The following is a 19202-nucleotide window of genomic DNA, read 5'->3' as shown; positions in this document are numbered from 1 at the left end:
GTCTGTCTTTGTCTCGTTTGTCCCGGATTGAATGGGCCCCTCTGACAAAACAACTGGCCCCAGTCTGGCCCCCTTAATAAAACTGGTCTAGAACCGCCACTGTTCCTTCTGGAAAATGAGTATCAGGATTATTAGGCTATATAAACACATCATATTTTGAGTTGGATAGCCTATGGCCTGGTGTTCAGGTCACATCTCTGCTATCATAAAATCAGTGTTGGGCAGTAGCGTCGCTACAAGTAGCGCTGTTACTAGTTTAACTACATTTCTCAGTAGCTTAGTGGTAGCGTCACTATTATCTGAATCAAATAGCTTTTCAGTAACGAAGCTCTTTTATTGGCCGAGTAGCTTCCACACACGCTACATTTTCTCGAGCGTTACTGAAGGATCAGTAAGTGACGCCACCGCCACACACGGACCTGTATGTGCAGCCGGCAGAAGTGCTTCCTGTGACGGTGACATCACGTACTGATCCTTGGGCTGCGACTTTGCTGCAGGGGAATAAAGACACGCGCGATAGAGTTCACTTTCTATTGTGATAGATAGAGATATCTCTATCTCTCTCTCTCTCTCTGGCCTAATGCCATGAATGTTTAGGTTGTTTAGATTGCAATGTTGCCAGAGCACTAATTCACATATAAACAATAAAAATAAATTAATTAATAATTAATAAACAATGAAACGACATTATGAAAACTAAAGAAAGAGGGAAAAAAACAACCAAAAACAAACTCAAAACACAAAATATGTTACATTGAAAATATGTCTTGCTTTTTGACAAAAGGTTTTCAAAGGAACAATTATTAAAATAACAAATAATATTAAGGATAATAATGTCATAATTAAGTAAATTTATACAAACAATAATGGTTCTCCGTTTGTTGCATGAGGAAAAACATTTAGCTGCAATGATATGGCAGTAAGTAGGAGAGTTTGTGTGTGTCTGATTAAGCTCTCTCTACACACACACACTGTTTGGAGCAGGTTTTTAGTCTTTCTTCTATTGCTACTGTGGAATGAAGTTGGTTCAATATAAACTAGGCCTATACTGTGTGTGTGTGTGTGTGTGTGTGTGTGTGTGTATAGTATATATATATATATATACCTAACTATAAAATATAAAAAAATTCAAAGTAGCTTCGATGTAACTAAGCTATTTTTGCCACGTTGCTGTAGCTTAGCTGGCTACATTTCACTGGGGGGTAGCTTCTGTGTAGTGAAGCTACATTTAATGTAAAGTAGCTAGTAGCTTAGCTCACTACATTTTCCAAGTAGCTTGCCCTACACTGCATAAAATCCTGTGGTTGGTTTGTTTGCTTTCACACGACCAACGAACCGCACCAGTTTTAGGGCTGAAACGACTCATCGATTAAATCGATAAAAATAAAATCGATTCATAAAATGCTTCGACACAAATTCTTTGCATCGATGCTTCGTTTAATCCATTTAACTATATAACCATTAACGATGGGGCGGCTGTGGTCGGCGGTTCAATCCCTGGCTCCCCCAGGCTGCATGTTGAAGCATTTAAATGAAATCATGATTGATTGTTCAGTTGAAGGCTAGCCAAAGTAAGCCGCAGTCCTCGGCTGAAAATGTGCACATGTGCGTTTGTTGTTCTCCTGTTTGGGCTGTGAGTTGTAACCTCACCGTGTCGGGGAGCTGCCATTTTTAACTCCCCTGCAGCTCTCTCTGTAGGTCAGACAATCCCCGCTACCTGCGTGTAATAATCCATCTTTTCAACCATATTCTTTGTCTTTATAATTGCCATTTTTATAATAACGAACAACAGTGTAATTTCAGATGACTTTGAAGTAGATAAACCCAAACACTCCTGGATAGATTTCCAGTTTGGATCTTCTCAGGGAAGACAAATTTTTGCTACAGTGCATGGTGCCAAAACAGACCTTGTCTTGAGTAAATGCATCATGCTGTTTCCCTTGTAGACAGTTTAGGGCTCATGCACCATCAAATCCGATGTAAAAGGCTTCAGAGACTGGAAACATGCCTTACAAAAGGATAAGGGACTAAACAGACACGCCTCTTCTAAGGACTATATTGTGTGTGAGAAACTTTGGAGAGAAAAATTAAGATAACTTATGTTCGGGTAGGGGGCCATGCCTCAACCACACCTCTAATCACCTATCAAGCCTATCTAGACCTGTTCTGCTCGGCCTGCCCTCAATAGTCTCAGATTCTTGACCCAACCTCCCTTTCCCTTCTGTTCATCCATTCAGCTTCCCCCTCATCCCTAACTTGCTCGGATGAAAACACTTCTGAGACAGACGGAGTCTCCTCTGCCTGGTCTTCCGTACATCCTCCCAGACCAGCCTATCAGACAGCATCCTTCTTCCACCAATACCTTTCCCCTTTACGTCCATTACATCCATATAATCCATCCTGTATCATATATACATTTAGAATCTTCATTAAAACTTTAAATGGCACATCTTTTTGGCGTGGTCCTTGCTAGTCAAACAAATGCGCATTAAGACTAGTCAGGAAATCACAACGCTTGTGCATATGGATCAGCTGACTCGCAACAAATATTATGTGGGCTTTATCATTGACATTTTGGTATTTCTAGTCTTTGTAATGCATGGCGCAATCTGTCGGTTGATTATTCTTTCTTTTAAGAATTCTTGGACATTCTTATTTATGTTTGAGTACCCTTGAAAAAGAGGCATTGCCCCTATTATTCTCAAGAATGCAACTTACATAATCCATGACATTCAAAATGAAATAATTGAACTCATGAGCAAAACGTCGACAGTGCCTATTGTTGAGGAATTAGGCGACTCTTTTTACACAATCAAAATGGATGAAACCCGAGACCGTACTGGCAGTGAAACTATTTCCATTTGCCCTTGATTTTAACCTTCGTTGGATAACTATGACCTGGATGACTGAGAATCTTCATAGACATATTTCCATTATACTGCATTTTGTTGATGAAAGCTCCACCACAAAAGAGAGGCTACTGACAATCATCACAGCAGATGCAGTTGACACAAAAGGTCCCACACAGATACTTATTTCAGAACTAAGAAAAGCTGGCCTGAACACAGACCCAATACTCAGTCAAGTTTACGATTAGGCTTCTCTTATGTCCGGGAGACTGGATGGGGTTGAAAAACCAACTCCACTTAGTCATTGTTTATGCCATGTCCAGTGAGAGGGCTATTGAGGATTTATTCAGTATCTGTAATGTGCTGTACAAGTCCACAAGTAAGCCCACCGTTGTTGCCCAATGTCAGGTGAACACACTGAAGCGTTGTTCCATTCTTGAGCCAGGATGCTACAGTCGGAGGAGTTTTGGAGTGATTGGGCTGAACAGACAGAAGCTACTGACAGTCTCTTGACCTGACTACCATTAATGTATATTTTATAGAACTGGGACACACGTCCTCAGAGGGTATTAGACAAATATCATATACCAGATGTATTCAGTGAAAGCTTTGAGTCTGCTGTAATTTAACATCTAGGGTAAAGAGGTTGTGTGCTCAGACGGGAACTGGTTTTAAGATCTAAATTGCAAACATGTAATCGGCAGGATGACTTTGATGAGATTTATTAAGCAAAGCAGAAAGAGTAACTTACAGATAAAGTCCAGGCACTCCACAAAAACAAAGGTAATCCAAACGAGTAACGAACCAAGTCCACGAACAGAAAGCAGTTATCACACTGTATGTAGGAATAACAGGTATAATATCCAAGGCAAACAGTGAAACATGAAGAGGGAGACTAGCAGAGACACACGACGAGGTGAAAAAACAATCTGCCCAGGACTGAACAAATACAGAGGCAAACAAGCAGGGAGGGAACAAACGGATGAGATAATCAAGAGTTAACAGGAAACAAGCTATACACGAACAACAGATGCAGCAGACAAAAAAGAAACAGGGGGACTGACAGAAAAACCTGCAAAACCAAAATACCTGACAGGCAAGACGAAGATGAAATAGTTATACTATAATAAGTAGTAATACTTTGTTTTTATGTGATGAACAAATATCTGAGACTCAAACCTCTCATTTTCTGTCTTTTGTTACAGATGCGGCTGATTGATCATAAAACTCCATTTCAAATTGTTTGTTAGTTCACCACAGCGTGGCTATGGGTAATTGTGACGTCATTATTTTGCTGTGAGCACATTCTTTGGGTCGACTTGCACCACTTTAGTTCTTGAAGAGGAACCACAGAGAGAGATTATGCATCTGAATGTTGGTGGAAAAAAAGACATTATTTTGAAAAAGTAGATTTGTCAGTGTTTTTGAGGTCCTTACTTACTCTTACTGAAGTGCTCTTGCTCTTTATTCAGTCTTTAACAACCTGTCTATAATTATTATTATTATAATTATTATTAAGTTAGGTCTTTTAAGGAATGGGACAGTGCGAAATGCGCGTGTAGCAAGTGTGTGTGAGAGCATGCGGCAGAAGGTGACGGTGAAACCGAGCGTCGCAGAGGAAAAGATTAGCAGGAAGTTGTACTGTAAATGTACAGTGTACGTCACAGTGTGTTGACGCTTGGTAAGCAAGGGAGGTGGTTGTCATGTTGTCTCAATTAACTTAGTTCATTTCTATAAAATACATGTCAAAATCTGTGAATTATGTAAATTAAGACACACAAGGGAAACATGAACAATCCCATTTATAATGATTCTCAGTCATTTTAACAGATTGTTCTTGCCATTATAAGGCTTAGGAGGTTGGCTACTCCATCCTAGGGGAAACACTGAATAGTAATTTAAGTAAATGCAGCGTCATCACGTCTTTGAAGCTGAAACCAGACACGATAACAATGAGAAACATTTCAAAAATACCTTTATTTTCCTCTCAGAGTGCTTAGTTTATATGTTAAAATCACAAAGATTTTCTTCTGGGGTAGATTATAAGTAACTGAGTGTCTAGCAGTGATTATAACCTAAATAACTACTTCATATTTTTGGCCCTACTCCAGCTGACATAATGACATAGTGTATTGCCTTACTGCTTCTATGTCTTCACTTTTCCGTCCAAGCTCACAGGATGTTTATTGTTAGGTGGTGAGAAACTTTACACTTACAAATGTGATTATTGCTGTGGTGTCCTGAAATAAATAAATTTAATATATATTTTAAATTCATGGTTTGCTGTGTTCAGTAGTCAGTAGTTCATGAATGTAGATGTCATGATGTATTTGTGTTTGGGTCACAGGGAGACACCAAATCTCTCTTTTAGGCCTCGAGCTGAGTTAAAAAAGCCAAACAATGGGAGGTCATTTTTCAAACAAATAGGTTTACAAGGTAAACTAAACTGTTCTTATTTTCTTTTTAACTCTAAATGTCTTTTTATATTCCCCTATGTTGCGTTTATGTTTTATTTAAAGCAATTTGAATTGCTGTGTTGTTGAAATGTGCTATACAAATAACCTTGCCTTGCCTTGTCTATTGTATCAACATTCATACGTACACTTTGAAGTGCCCCAGGCAGAAGCACAACCATGGCAGTTAACAGCATTTACTAGAATCAGAATCAGTGTCAACATCTACACTGGATAACTCGCATTAGTTTTCCTAGAACTACATCTTCAGTAGAGCGTATAGTTCCAAATTAAGAATTGGAGGTGAGACCAGGTGACATTTCATTCACCTGTGGATCTGGGCTGGTGGCAGATACAGAGATCTGAAAAACTAGGCCAAATATAACAAAAACTATCAGCACAGCCAGAGAGTGAGAGCATTTTGTTATATGGGTGAACCCATGAGACACAGACATCTGGCCCATTTGTGCTCCTGACTCATATCCAAGTTAAGTGTGACATAGATCTCCTAGATTGAGACAAGAAACACAAACCTCTGATTGCTTTCCACTATTCACACCTTTAATGGTGTGTCTTCTTCAAGGTAACCTTATCTGCACTAGACAAGAGGAGCTTCCACGCAGTGTTAACTGTGAGTCAAAACAATCAGGTACAGCAGAAGATTTATCTTGTTTATTTCAAGATGCCAGAATGGAGTCCAGTTCCATATTGGAAGTGGATGAGAGTTGTATGAAAATACTTTAAAATGTATCTAAGAAGAGTAAAACTAATCACAATTTAATGTGCTTGTTTGGACCAATAGTGCTGTAATTTAACAAGGCACAATTAAAGATGAATTTATAGGGAAAGACCATAGATACTATGGGATTGCAGAGAGATACAATTATGGACCAATAGGGATTTTCTTCAGATTTGGTGCCAGCTGTGCATTGCTGTAGCTATACAATGTTCACACTTACACTGAGCTGAGCTTTATTCAATACACAGCAATGCTGTGTAAGACATCCTGTGTTCAATGAGAATGACACCAGGCTCACATTCATTTTTTACAACATTGACCAACTGTATGCTGCCGTGGTGATCCAATCATTTTACTGTACTGTTTTTACACTAATTACTCATTCACTGAGGATAAACAAATCAGCCAAATATTGAAAAGTGAAGTATTTGGAATTTAAGTGTTTGGATTAAGATTAATGATTGAAATCAAGATTAATGATTGAAAAAAGCCTGGGAAAAACTGCCATCGTAATGATAAACAGAATCAAAGTCAAAGTCAACCTGCTGAAATATCAAACACAATAAATTAGTTTTTCAGAAACGTGTTGATCCCAGTGGACAAATAGATTTCCTTTGACCCACTTCAGTGTCAAGGAGTGTATGATTAGTATTGCCCTAGTCAGTCCACAAAAGCATTGGTAACAACGCTGAGACAATATTCAATAATTTCACAGAAAACACACAGCAGATACAGTACAGCCTATACAACAACGATGCAGATGTGTCAAAGCACACATAGTGACTATCAGGGACAATCTGTTGCCTCAATTATTTCACACACTCAGAAATTTACAAAGCCATGCTTCGTTGCAAAGGCACCATTGTTAATTATTTCTGCATAATGAGAAAAGAGGTCCCACTGCAAACAACCCGCTCCCTCAGTGAGCCCATTGCCAAAAAACACAACAACACTAAAAGAACTATTCAATAAAGTCCCAACAAATAAGCATTTTAAAAGACATATAAATCAGTCAGGTTCCTTGTCATAGCTCTCTTTTCACCTCACCTTTTTTCCTTCTGCTGTGACTGTCCCCTCTGGGTTTAGGAAACAAACTTCATTATGGAAGCCTGCACAGTGTAGAGACTGTCAACCCGTACGTGGAACTACGGGAAACATGCTGTTCAAAAAACTTCCTGAAATATAGTAAGGGGGACAAACTGTTGGCAGTGGCTCAACAGGTTTAATTATTCCCTCAGCTTCATTGTTTGATTTTATCTGCTTTTTGTCTTCATACCTGTAGGTATGTGTGAAATAAACATAATAATCTCACAAGAAGGAAGATAGATACATGAATAGATTATCAAAGAAAATGTTTATTTTCTTGTGGAATGGCAGAAGCAGCCATCTAGATTTGAATCAACTGTAAGGTGTAAGGAACAGACTGACTCTGTATGCAAACTTTTTTACCAAAATTAATTAACAGAAAGAACATTGTTAATTTAAAACCCTCTAAGTATCTAGGAATGATTAAGGTATAGCCAAACAATCACAAAATTGTACAATGACATCTAAATTAAGCCTGCTGGGAATAAAGCCAAGCTCCAACATTCAGTACCCTTGAGCAAGACTCTTAGCACTTAACAGTCAACAACAGACAGCACACCTTCCAAATCTCGACAAGCTGTGACTTAGAGGTCAAACGCGTCACCAACTACTCAGAGAGAACAGTAGGGGAGACAGGGTATGGTTGTAACATGGGGAGAGTTGTAACAACACCAGTTTCACCAATTAGAGATAAGATAGGAGTCAGGTGATCATTTCAGTATTTACCTACGTCCTCCCCGATAAGGCATGGTGGTTATCAAGTCTGGAAACAGGTACATTCAAAATACACAGAGAAAACAATGATTTTGAGGTGTAATAAAGAAATATGAAGCCGATTTACTCAGTTAGCATTTTCCGGGTGAAGTGATGTGGCCTTCCAATCAATCACCTCATTTTAGATTATAACATTATAACATATATAATTTTGAATATGAAGTTTCAGATGCAAGTCACTTTACAAACTGGAAGATGAAAAATGGGTGCCTGTTATCTGTAACTGGCTGCAAATTCAGTTCAAGAGCAATATAATATGATTGTGGCTATGGTTGTGGCTTCTGCAATGTGGAAGGACATCTAACCACTAAATCATACCCTATTGTGTTTGGTCAATCACAGCAACAAACTCCATAGCTGCAGTAACACTGTACACAGTGGCATTAATAGGAAAATGGCAGGTTTCACAGCTATTTGTGGAATAATCTTACAACTAAAAAAGCCACATAACCCCACATCTGCATCTCATGTTGGTGATGTCTGAAAACTATAGCTGAAACTTATGGGTGAAATGGGTAAAAAGGCTTATGAGGTTAGTTACACTCCCTAGACACTGCAAAAGGCCAAAACAAACTCAACATGGCCATCAGAGGAAAATCATACAAACATTACAATAATTTCAATACTTAGGGCCAATACTAATAACTATAAAGATTAGATTTCTCTTAACTTTAACACATGCGATGGCAAACTCAATAAATCTTCCTCTAAAAACCAAAAGAGGAACCCGTATATTGCCTTATTTCAGTCATACATTAAATAATTCAATTTTATTTATATAGCGCCAAATCACAACAACAGTTATCTCACAGCGCTTTTCATAAAAGAGCAGGTCTAGACCGTACTCTATGATGCTATTTACAGAAGCCCAACAGTTCCCACCAAGAGCAGCACTAGGCGACAGAGGCAAGGAAAAACTTCCTTTAAGAGGCAGAAACCTCGAGCAGAACCATGGCTCAGGGTGGGCGGCCATCTGCCTCGACCGGTTGGGGTGAAGGAGAGAGAGGGAGAGAGAGAGAGAGAGAGGGCAAGAGAGGAACAGAGAGAAAGAGAAAGAGGGATGGAAGGAGAGAGAGAGGGGGAGGGAGGCAGCCTACACAATATACACACAGAGGTACAGACAGTAAAGGTGATGTTGCTATAGACTTCTAGTGATTTATAGTAGTGTTGATGATAATAATCGTAATGTTAATGATTATAATAACAATAGGACTAGTAACAATAGTTGTAGCAGAGGGTGTCGAGCAGGAAAACATGCTGCAGCATTCTGGATCAGCTGAAGAGTCTTAATGGACTTTTTCGAGCAGCCTGATAATAAGAAATTGCAGTAATCCAGCCTAGAAGTAACAAATGCATGGACTAGTTTTTCTGCATCATTTTTAGACAGGATGTTCCTGATTTTCGCAATATTACGTAGGCGAACAAAGGCGGTCCTTGAAATTTGCTTAATGTGAGACTTAAACGACATGTCCTGATCAAAGATAACTCCAAGATTCCTCACAGTGGTGCTGGAGGAATGCCATCAAGGGAAACTATAAAGAATAATTCCCATTCATTTAAAGGGTAAATACTGTGAATTGATTAACTTGATTAAAAACCATTTTAAAAGCCTCTATTAGCCACAAAAATACTAGTAAGTCACAACCAGGTAATCCAAATATTTAAAATTGAATAATATTTAAATAAAAAACAGTGAGTCCTCTTTTCTCCGTTCACTACATTACACTATAGCTGACGCTTTTATCCAAAGCAACTTACAATTGCTACATGTCTGAAGTCGCACACCTCTGGAGCAACTAGGGGTTAAGTGTCTTTCTGAGGCACACATTGGTGGATGTGTCACGGTGGGAATCAAACCCAGGTCTCCCACACCAAAGGCATGTGTCTTACCTGGTGCTTTAAACCATGACATCCAAAAGTTAATCATTGTTGCTGCAGAAAGCATTCTTAACTTCTCAAAAGCACACTACATTTAAAACCTGAACAGTAACTTATACTAAACAGTAACTTATTAAGGAAAATGTAATTGTAAAGTCTTCTAAATTCTATTGAGATGAATCTTATATTGTAGGACTGCTTACAACATTCTCAAGCAGTAGTTCAACATTAATTATCATCTATGATCCAAGAAAAATCTTCAATGAAGTTTTATTACTTACATTAGAATATGAGGACTCTTACCAAACTGAATCATCTGAATAACTGTATATTATTCTGATCAGGGAAAATGTCAATAGTTTTTGTGTTCAAAGTTTGCTTAACCATAATTTTAGTAATCATTTTAAACACTTTCTTTAATAACATAATCTCAGGCGCCTATCATCAATTTTACTATTCTGAGGCTTTTTACATAAAACAGAAGAGAAGGATGATGAGCAAGCAAAAATGAACAAAATTGAAGGGCAGCCCGACCAGACCAACCCACAAAGAGTTGTAGGATCTGGGTTTTCCCCTCTAACCTGAGCCAAACTTTGAACTAAATAGAACTAAGAACTAAAGTGAAACCGAAAACTGGACTACAAAGGTTGGACTACCTTGGCTGATAGCTTGGCAAGCGATGCTCTGTAACCTTTTTCAGTGTCCTTAATGTGGAGTTCACATGCTTACTCAGAAGCCTATATCAGGTCAACAAGCTCAAAAGGGCCCCCCCTACCTCTGAGGCCGGTTTTGTAGAAATAAAACTGACTATCAGATGGATAGTGGTGAACACAAATCTAACACTGTTTCTAATCTTAGAATTATGAGGCACCGAGATTAGAATTATCCTCCATCAATATTTGATTCGCGCAGTGCTTCCAGAACAAAGTGCCAATCTCTAGGTGTATCTCTAGGTATCAGAAACCCTTGTTCTATAACAATTCCAAGTCAACAGTATTTTATACAAAAGGGCCTAATAAACTCCAAGAAAAACAGTTACAATTTAACAAAAGTGTAAATTGGGAATTTTCTCTGATGCTTGCAAAGCTAACAATTACTCAGTGACAGAAACGGAAAGTAAAAAACAACAAAGTAAAACAAAGGGATGTGTGTTTCTGTGTGTGACAGCCTGTACTGTGGGCTCCAAACCGCAAGGTAAAATTGGTGAGACCGATTAAGAACAAATGCTACTGTGTTTGTTTAAAAGTTGCAGGGTTACATTCAGCCAGAGCTGTATCAGAGATTCTGGTAAAAGAAAACGACTACAGATTAACACACACACACACAAACAATTATTAATCAGAAGCTCCAAATACACCGTTACGTTCCTTCACTACGTTCCTTACGCTCCTTTAGTCTGCCTACTGTTGCTGCTTCCTCTGTGAGCCGTTTGTAACCCGCCGCCACACCAGCTCCTCCTTTCAGGCTATTCCTTTTTTTCAATGGAGAGAGGCGCTCAGCACATCGATTGCTCAGCCCCCCCTTGACCCACTCTCAGTGATCAGTCTGTGAATAGCCCCTCTTCTCCAGGTTAGCACACTGTACATAGCTGCTAGTCAATATCGACTGCTTGTGCAAGTGGATAACGTTAATGTTAATTCTCTAACTCTGACGCTGAATGTTTGCTCCCTCACTCCAGATGAACACTGAAAAATATCTTTCAAAGACTCAAAAGGGCCTGAGGAGCAAAGACAGCCTGGACCAGAGGTATTAGGAGTCATAAAAACCTCTCTCTCAGGAAAAGGGGACTAATTTCTATTCTGTTATATCTTGACGGTATTTATTTTATTGTTTGAAACATTGTGAAGCAATTTGGCTGTGGCCTATATAGTGTATTGTTCAGTTATTTATTATACACAGAGTACTCGTCAAAATGTATTATTTTAAAGTATGCAGTGTTTGCCCTCTTCAGTCAGAGCATAACACTGATAAGCCACAGCTGGCTACACTTGTCACACATTCTTTCATGTATTGGAAATCCCAGGCAGGATTTCTGTAGTTGGTATTGAGATTAATTTTAGCCATTTTCTATTTATTCTTATCAAACAACTCTTCATACGACCATTCAGTCTTTATTCATTTGTCAGCGAAAACAATTAAACTTTTCTGGCTACCAATAATTTCTGCAGGCATGTGTGTGGAAAACATTGCTTTCTGTTCTGACTTGGTATCAGGGGCATTCAGATTTGCCTTCTTGACTCTGGTTGATCTTTTTGCTTTACATCTTTACTTTAATCATCCTGTTGTGTGTTTAAATGAATTAGCTACAGATTGTTTTTAGCCTCTGCTGTGGACTAATAACCTATATTTATAAACTCACATAAACAGCTACTTCTTTTTTTATATATGTCAGTGGTTGCCAGTTCGACTACTTTGAAGTGAAAATCACATTGATTTTGCACTTACCACTTGTTTTGATGAAGATCCCTTTTTTGAGATGCCCATTTGTTATGGAAGTAAAGTGAGCCAGATACAAAGGGGATGAAGAATTTTCAGAGACTGATGAAGACATCCACAGTATCGTTTAGATTCTGTTGGATATTGGTTCATATCATGACACTGTGCTTACCTTAACTATGTTGTGTGTCATTAAAGCAACATGCTACACATAATCTTGACCTTGGGTTACCTTAAAATAATGTATAAGAGTGCCTTCTTATCAAGACAGAGAGGAGAGTCTGTTTGACCTACTGATTTGGAAAATCACTAGCAGTCACTTTTGGCTTACTTTAGCCAAGTAATTGACCCTAACATGAGCTGGAGAGCACATTGACTGTAATTAGCTTACATTGTCTAAATGTTAAGTAACAATCAAAGAGAAGCACAGAAATGATTGGTGTCTGCTTAATTCAGTTGAGACTGACAAAAATCTCATGTCCCCTCTAACACCTCCAATATGGCTGCCAGAGGATACATTGCAACAACTACACGCCCTCTGTTTTGCTCTGCTGAATATCACATCCTTTGTGAAGTGGTGGGAATCAGAGACATCTTTGTGACTTTAACTATCAGCAAGTCCACAGCCTGGTACAGTGAATTCATACACCCACACACAAAAACTGCACCCACCTCAGTCAGTGTAACTGGAGCCACACTGACCTTCTTTGCTGCCCATTGTAGGTAGCTAAATGAGGAACTGAGCGATTTAACAATGGGGACACACAAGAGACTTAACTTGTATGTGCGTGTAGGTACAGTTGCAAGAAAGCATGAGTAACTGAGTGTGTGCGGGATTGGGGAATATTTGAAAGGATTGGCATGTAGGTCACAAAAGATTTACACCTGCATGGATTCTTTTTTTTTTTTTTTTCAACTAGGAATGTGAAGGTGAAGAAAAGAATAAAGAGGAAGAAATGTAGGTAGCATATTATTGAAATTGTTATTGTCTTGTGTAGGGATTGCTATAAGCCATCAGGTCCACCCTGAATGGCGGTGCAAGAAACAGTTGGTTTGTTGGTCTGTTGTACCCCAATGACATTCACTTCCTCTTCCGCCTCTTTCAAAAACACACTGGTCAGCTAACATCAATAGAGAGCCTACTTAGTTTTAATGTCAAGAAAAACGAAGGAGCAAGTAGAAGACAACAACATGCATCCACGGCACCATGCAGCTGTTTAAAAGTTTTATGAGATGGACAGCACATGCTAATTTGCCCGCTTTCACCAACTTCAAGAGTGGCCATCCTGTGTGCTTGCTGTTCACAACTAACACAAGGACGAAGGTGCAAGTTGAACTACTATGTACATGTAACCACAGTGCAACCACTCATGAACATCATATGTATGATGTTACAGTGATTTCAAATAGTGTCTTTAGTTTGATATATGATCACTGAACTGGAAAATCACCCCCTACTTTGTTCGCAGGACATCAAACTCCTACCCATCCCCTTTTGTGTTTGGTCAATCTCAGCAACAGACTCCATAGCTGCAGTGAGACTGTACACAGTGGCATTAACACATAGTAATATGTCAGCATCCAGGCCGGAGGACTGGCTCTGCAGGTTTCACAGCTATTCGTGTAACAATTGACACCACTCAGGAGACATTTTCTTCTCCCGTTAGATTGGTGTTAACTTACAAAGAGTTTCTTTTAAATGTTTTAAGGACTTTAGTTGACGTAGGTTTTTATCACATACAAACATCTGAATAAGTGACAACTACACACAAACTTATGACAAATGTTTTGGGCTTTAATTGGTTGATTTTAAGAGGTTACATAGTAGTAAACATACAGGTTACACTTGTGAAATTTGATGAAATCATCCACTCGAGCCGCATGTTTATTTCCCATCGCACCTTCATCCTTTCAGACTTCCTTTGAAAATAAAAAGCTCACAGCCTGCAGGGTGTGTCTCCACAGCAGTGTGGAGAACAAGCTCACACATTCTCATCATCACCATCAACACTATCAACATCCCACAGTCCACAGCAGCACAACCTACACTTTTCTTCATTCAATCTGGAATATTTTAAATAGTCATTAGTCCGGGGTTAAGACTCCCTGTGTCAGGCCAACTGGTGAGAGTTCACATCAAGCACCACAGGAGCTTTTATAGTACAGTAACTGGCTTGGTGAGTCCATCGTTTGCTGCTCCCATGACTCCAGCAAAGTCCTCTCCAAAGTAGATGAGCTTTTGGTGGTGCTTTTCAGTTTTATTATTATGTTAAGAACGTTGACCTTGGAAGAAACTGAAAGAGTACATTATTTCTTCCTCGTTTAAATCAAATAACACAAGTAGACAGACTTCAAGTAGAGTATGGAGTGTGCATATCTTACATCCCAGCCAGGTCATCCTGTCACGCCAAGCAGGGGGAAATACATCTGAATGCCCATGAAATGACATGAGATACAAAGAAGTCACAACGCTAACAAAGAGATGCTACAAAAACATAATTACATGTAGAAAACAAAATCAAATGTTAGTTAACAGCATTTCAGAATAAAAGGAAGAGAAAATGAAGGACACATAAAATATACGTCTGCCTCTCCAATAGAAAACAGAATTAGTGCATCAGTATTACATTTTAATATAAACTATCAGCAACATAAGACTACATGACAAAAATCACTTATTCGTATTCCATTATTTTTACTATGGTAGTTACCCTCAGACACCTGCCATACTGACTTTATGCTCCAAAATGTAACAAGAACACATAATCAATGCTACATTTGTTGAGGCAAACAGGGCCAGCTAGCAGAGATCTTAATGTGCGTTCTGGTAGAAGTATTTATTGTATACTGTCCATGAGTCTAACATTGAGAGAGCTTCCAAAGTTACCTACCTAAACCACTGTAGATATATTGCTCCAGAGAAGCAGGCAGGGACAATAAACACTCCACCCTCCCTGTTCAATTGTTTTTGCTGGAGCCTTTGCTCAAAGGCAAACAGTAAAAAGCCACATATCAAAATATAGGTCACAGGTTTTCAGAGTGGGAGGCGATCACATAGCCTAAATGTGTGAGGTTTGCTTACTGTTTTTCCCACCTTCACACAGTCAGAAACTAATAAATGCCTTAGGACAGACCTTTTCCTGTATTTGGTGTAATTGAGCTACTACACTGAAGGGGTGTCTTTTTTTAAAATCTTTGTCTAAGGGGAGGCTCAGAGTCGCAGACTTTGAAGACCCCTGATATAGGTAAAGGTACATATTACTCCAGTATTGTAATATTTGATCATTTTTGTGTTTAATTCAGTATTTCTGATATAGGCTTTGGTTCCAGAGCAGCAGGAAGCGCTCTAACACTAACTCTAACACTGCCCCCTGCTGGTCTAGTCTGTTTCATAGATGATCTGGCAACTTGGGTGACATCAGATAAACATCCAAAACTTGGATCTGTGTATGACGATTATTCAATATAAAGTTTGACAGGAGTTTCCCGAGAGAAACAACAAAACGGGAGGCCGCCTGGAGATGGCATTAAAATATGGGACAAATCAGGGAAATAAGGCTGAGAACAGGGACATGTAACTAACTTCAGACATGTGACTTAAGGGTCAGTTCTTACCTGGACAAAATATTTATGAATGTGTAGAGTTATAACTTATTAACTATTATTGTTGGTGTGTCGTTTCTTTTCTTGCTATGATTTAGCAACAACCACCATATTAAATTTCTTTCTTCCTCCCCCCACTGAAATCATGTTGAAGGCAAAGGAACCAGTACACCAGTATTATCCTTTAAAAGTGAAAGCATTTGCCTGTTAATATAAAGAAAGTGTTTTTAATGTTTTTCCATGTAGTCAGCGTCTCTTCAGACCAGCTATGTTTGAGAGTCACAATACTTGTGTAATACCACTTTATACAAGGCTGAACAGACTTAAGAAAAGTGGAGAAAAAAAGTACTCAGAATGCTTTAATTACATTGAGCGTTGACCCTGTGTCGTGAAAGAGGATGGAGGTGTTTAGGAGGAATAGTAATGTGCACACACAAGACAACAGAATCAGACTGGAGGGTTAAGAGGAGTGAAGTACCAGTAAAGATTTGAAAGTCACTGGAGCGAGTAGATAACCACCATATCTACAACGCCCGGCTCAAATCATGTGACAAGACAAGTCAGACTCAGATTCTCAACTCAAGCTCAGTCTGAACAATACCAGAGCTGACTCATCCCTCCCACTGAGACACTTTTTATTTTTATTTTTTAAATATTTCCTTTTTATTCCTCAGCCAACCCTCGTCCGCGCGGTTTCTTCCTCCTTCCTCCACTATAACAGATCAGGGAGGTGGCTGTAGACTGAGTCGAGCAGCGTCTGGCTGGCCTCCTGACTCTTGACTCCCGCTATCTCAAACAGCCGGTCCAGCTTGTCCTCGGCAGCCGGGATCTCCTCGATGACGTGCAGCTCTTCTGGGTTCAGGATGTGCAGCATGTCGTCAAAGATGGGCTGCAGGTCACACGGGTCCAGGCGCACTTGCCGAAGCACAGTGTCTTTCTTCTCTGGAGGGGATACAGTTGCATCTTAAAGCTACTGCTATATTTTTTACATTAACAATGAATCAAACAAGTAACGTGAAAGCGGTTTGCTTGTGACAAACCCATGAGAATTATCAGTCAACTTTAACAACATACAAGAACAATACCCAGAAAGACCACCTGGGGGTAGTCAGCATCCACACATTTTTGTTTGAGCTGAGTGCGCTGTTGTTACATCATTTTCAGTAAGTGTGAGACACATTAGTGTCTGAAATTGCTAATTTGCCAGGGCTTCTGATACTCAGTATGTACACAGGCCACTGCCAACAAAGTTCTCCTCTGAGAACAATGATCTGTCTAGCCACCAGTAATGCCTTGTCAGATAAAAATGTGGGAGATATGGAAGTGAGTCTTCTTTGTTAAATGTGTCTTTTTTAACTAAGTTTGAAAGGCAGTGGAAGTCATAACTACTGTGGCAGTGGGGTAGCATAAAATCCCTGTTCATGGGATAGTGTGATACACACATATTTCCTGTGTCATCTTTTTGGTTCCCTCAGGTATAAAACGCAGCCTGGCCTAGTTGATCATACTATGTGTAGTCTATTGATGCCACATTAGAAGATATATGGTTATCTATGTAAGTCAAAGAGTTTCAGTCATTTACATTTTTCTGCCAGTTGGGGGCACTAACATACAATTATTGTATAGTTAAAATTGACCCAACATGTAACATTTTAAATTCTGAAATTAATATCATATAGATCAAATGCTAAAAGTCAGACAACTTACTTCATTATGAATTGGCAATATACAAATAAAACTGAACTGAATTGAACATAACAGACAGGGCAATAGTTGCCTATTTGGTTCTCTACAGACTATGGCATATAAAATATGCATTGATGGCATCTGTACCTTAAAACCAAAGTCTAAACTTTATTAATTATTATAAATGAATGATCTAAATTTAACCTGAGCTCCCGCTGCCAAAGGTGAGTAACCAACTGGGAAAATATTCCTGAACTCCATGTGCTCATTTTCTGATTGCAGTGAAAATTTGTTCGGGAATTTTCATCACTAAAGACATATTAAATGACTTGAAGATGGGGACTTCTTGACAGAAGGTCCCAGTGTTACAATCTTGTTTTAAGACTCACTATTTCAGTTTTGTGCCTATATGCTGCATATTTATATGTTATTGTGTTTTATAACACACCAAAACTGTGGTAGTATTCTATTACAGTAACATTTTCACAAAGAGGGGAAGAATCTACGGTTAATGAAATCAAATTTTAGCCCAGGAGCCTGAAGCACATTAGTCTGTAAAGGTAAGAGATGCTCCATTCCTCTTCACTGATGCTGATTTTGATGTACACAGAACAAAATTATAAACGCAACACTTGTTTTTGCCCCCATTCATCATGAGCTGAACTCAAAGATCTAAGACTTTCTCTATGTAAACAAAAGGCCTATTTCTTTCAAATATTGTTCAAAAAACTGTCAAAATCTGTGTTAGTGAGCACTTCTCCTTTGCTGAGATAATCCATCCACCTCACAGGTGTTGCATATCAAGATGCTGATCAGACAGCATGGGTTTGGCAGAGGTGTGGCTTATCCTGGCCACAATAAAAGGCCACTCGAAAATGTGCAGTTTCACTGTATTGGGGGGGTCTGGAAACCAGTCAGTATCTGGTGTCACCACCATTTGCCTCACGCAGTGCAACACATCTCCTTTGCATAGAATTGATCAGGTTGTGGCCTGTGGAATGTTGGTCCACTCCTCTTCAATGGCTGTGTGAAGTTGCAGTCAGGTCGAGACCCTGATGAGGACGATGAGCATGCAGATGAGCTTCCCTGAGACGGTTCCTCACAGTTTGTGCAGAAATTCTTTGGTTATGCAAACAGATTGTTGCAGCAGCTTTCCGGGTGGCTGGTCTCAAACGATCTTTGAGGTGAAGATGCTGGATGTGGAGATCCTGGGCTGGTGTGGTGACATGTGGTCTGCAGTTGTGAGGTCGATTGGAAATTTATGATACTAACTTATGGTAGAGAAATGAACATTCAATTCACGGCCAACAGCTCTGGTGGACATTCCTGCAGTCAGCATTCCAACTGCACGCTCCCTCAAAACTTGCAACATCTGTGTCATTGAGCTGTGTGATGGAACTGCAGATTTACAAGTGGCCTTTTATTGTGGCCAGCCTAAGGCACACCAGTGCAAAACACATGCTGTCTGATCAGCATCTTGATATGCCACATCTGTGAGGTGGATGGATTAAAGGAGAAGTGCTCACTAACACAGATTTTGACAGGTTTGTGAACAATATTTGAGAGAAACAGGCCTTTTGTGTACATAGAGAAAGTCTTAGATCTCATGATGAATGGGGGTAAAAGTGTTGCGTTTATAATTTTGTTCAGTGAATGATGGAGAGTCCTCTATGGATGTTATATTCTCAGTTATACAGT

The 19202-nt window shown here is 39.3% G+C and overlaps 1 protein-coding gene across 2 annotated transcripts in view; it reads right to left on the bottom strand.

Annotated features, from left to right (window-relative positions):
• Positions 1 to 13989: 13989 nt before the first annotated feature.
• tnfrsf21 (tumor necrosis factor receptor superfamily, member 21) overlaps positions 13990 to 19202 on the bottom strand; it is a 56437-nt gene continuing 51224 nt past the window's right edge. For both annotated transcript variants that reach the window (XM_046060431.1, XM_046060432.1), the window contains one exon: positions 13990 to 16760. In XM_046060431.1, the coding sequence (XP_045916387.1) occupies positions 16531 to 16760 (230 nt within the window). In that variant the 3' untranslated portion in view covers positions 13990 to 16530. The remainder of the gene's footprint in view (positions 16761 to 19202) is intronic.

The sequence above is a fragment of the Micropterus dolomieu genome, linkage group LG10 (genome assembly GCF_021292245.1).
Source record: "Micropterus dolomieu isolate WLL.071019.BEF.003 ecotype Adirondacks linkage group LG10, ASM2129224v1, whole genome shotgun sequence".
Classification (NCBI taxonomy): domain Eukaryota; kingdom Metazoa; phylum Chordata; class Actinopteri; order Centrarchiformes; family Centrarchidae; genus Micropterus; species Micropterus dolomieu.
The sequence above is the reverse complement of the archived record's forward strand: the minus strand, read 5'-3'. Positions and strand labels throughout refer to the sequence as shown.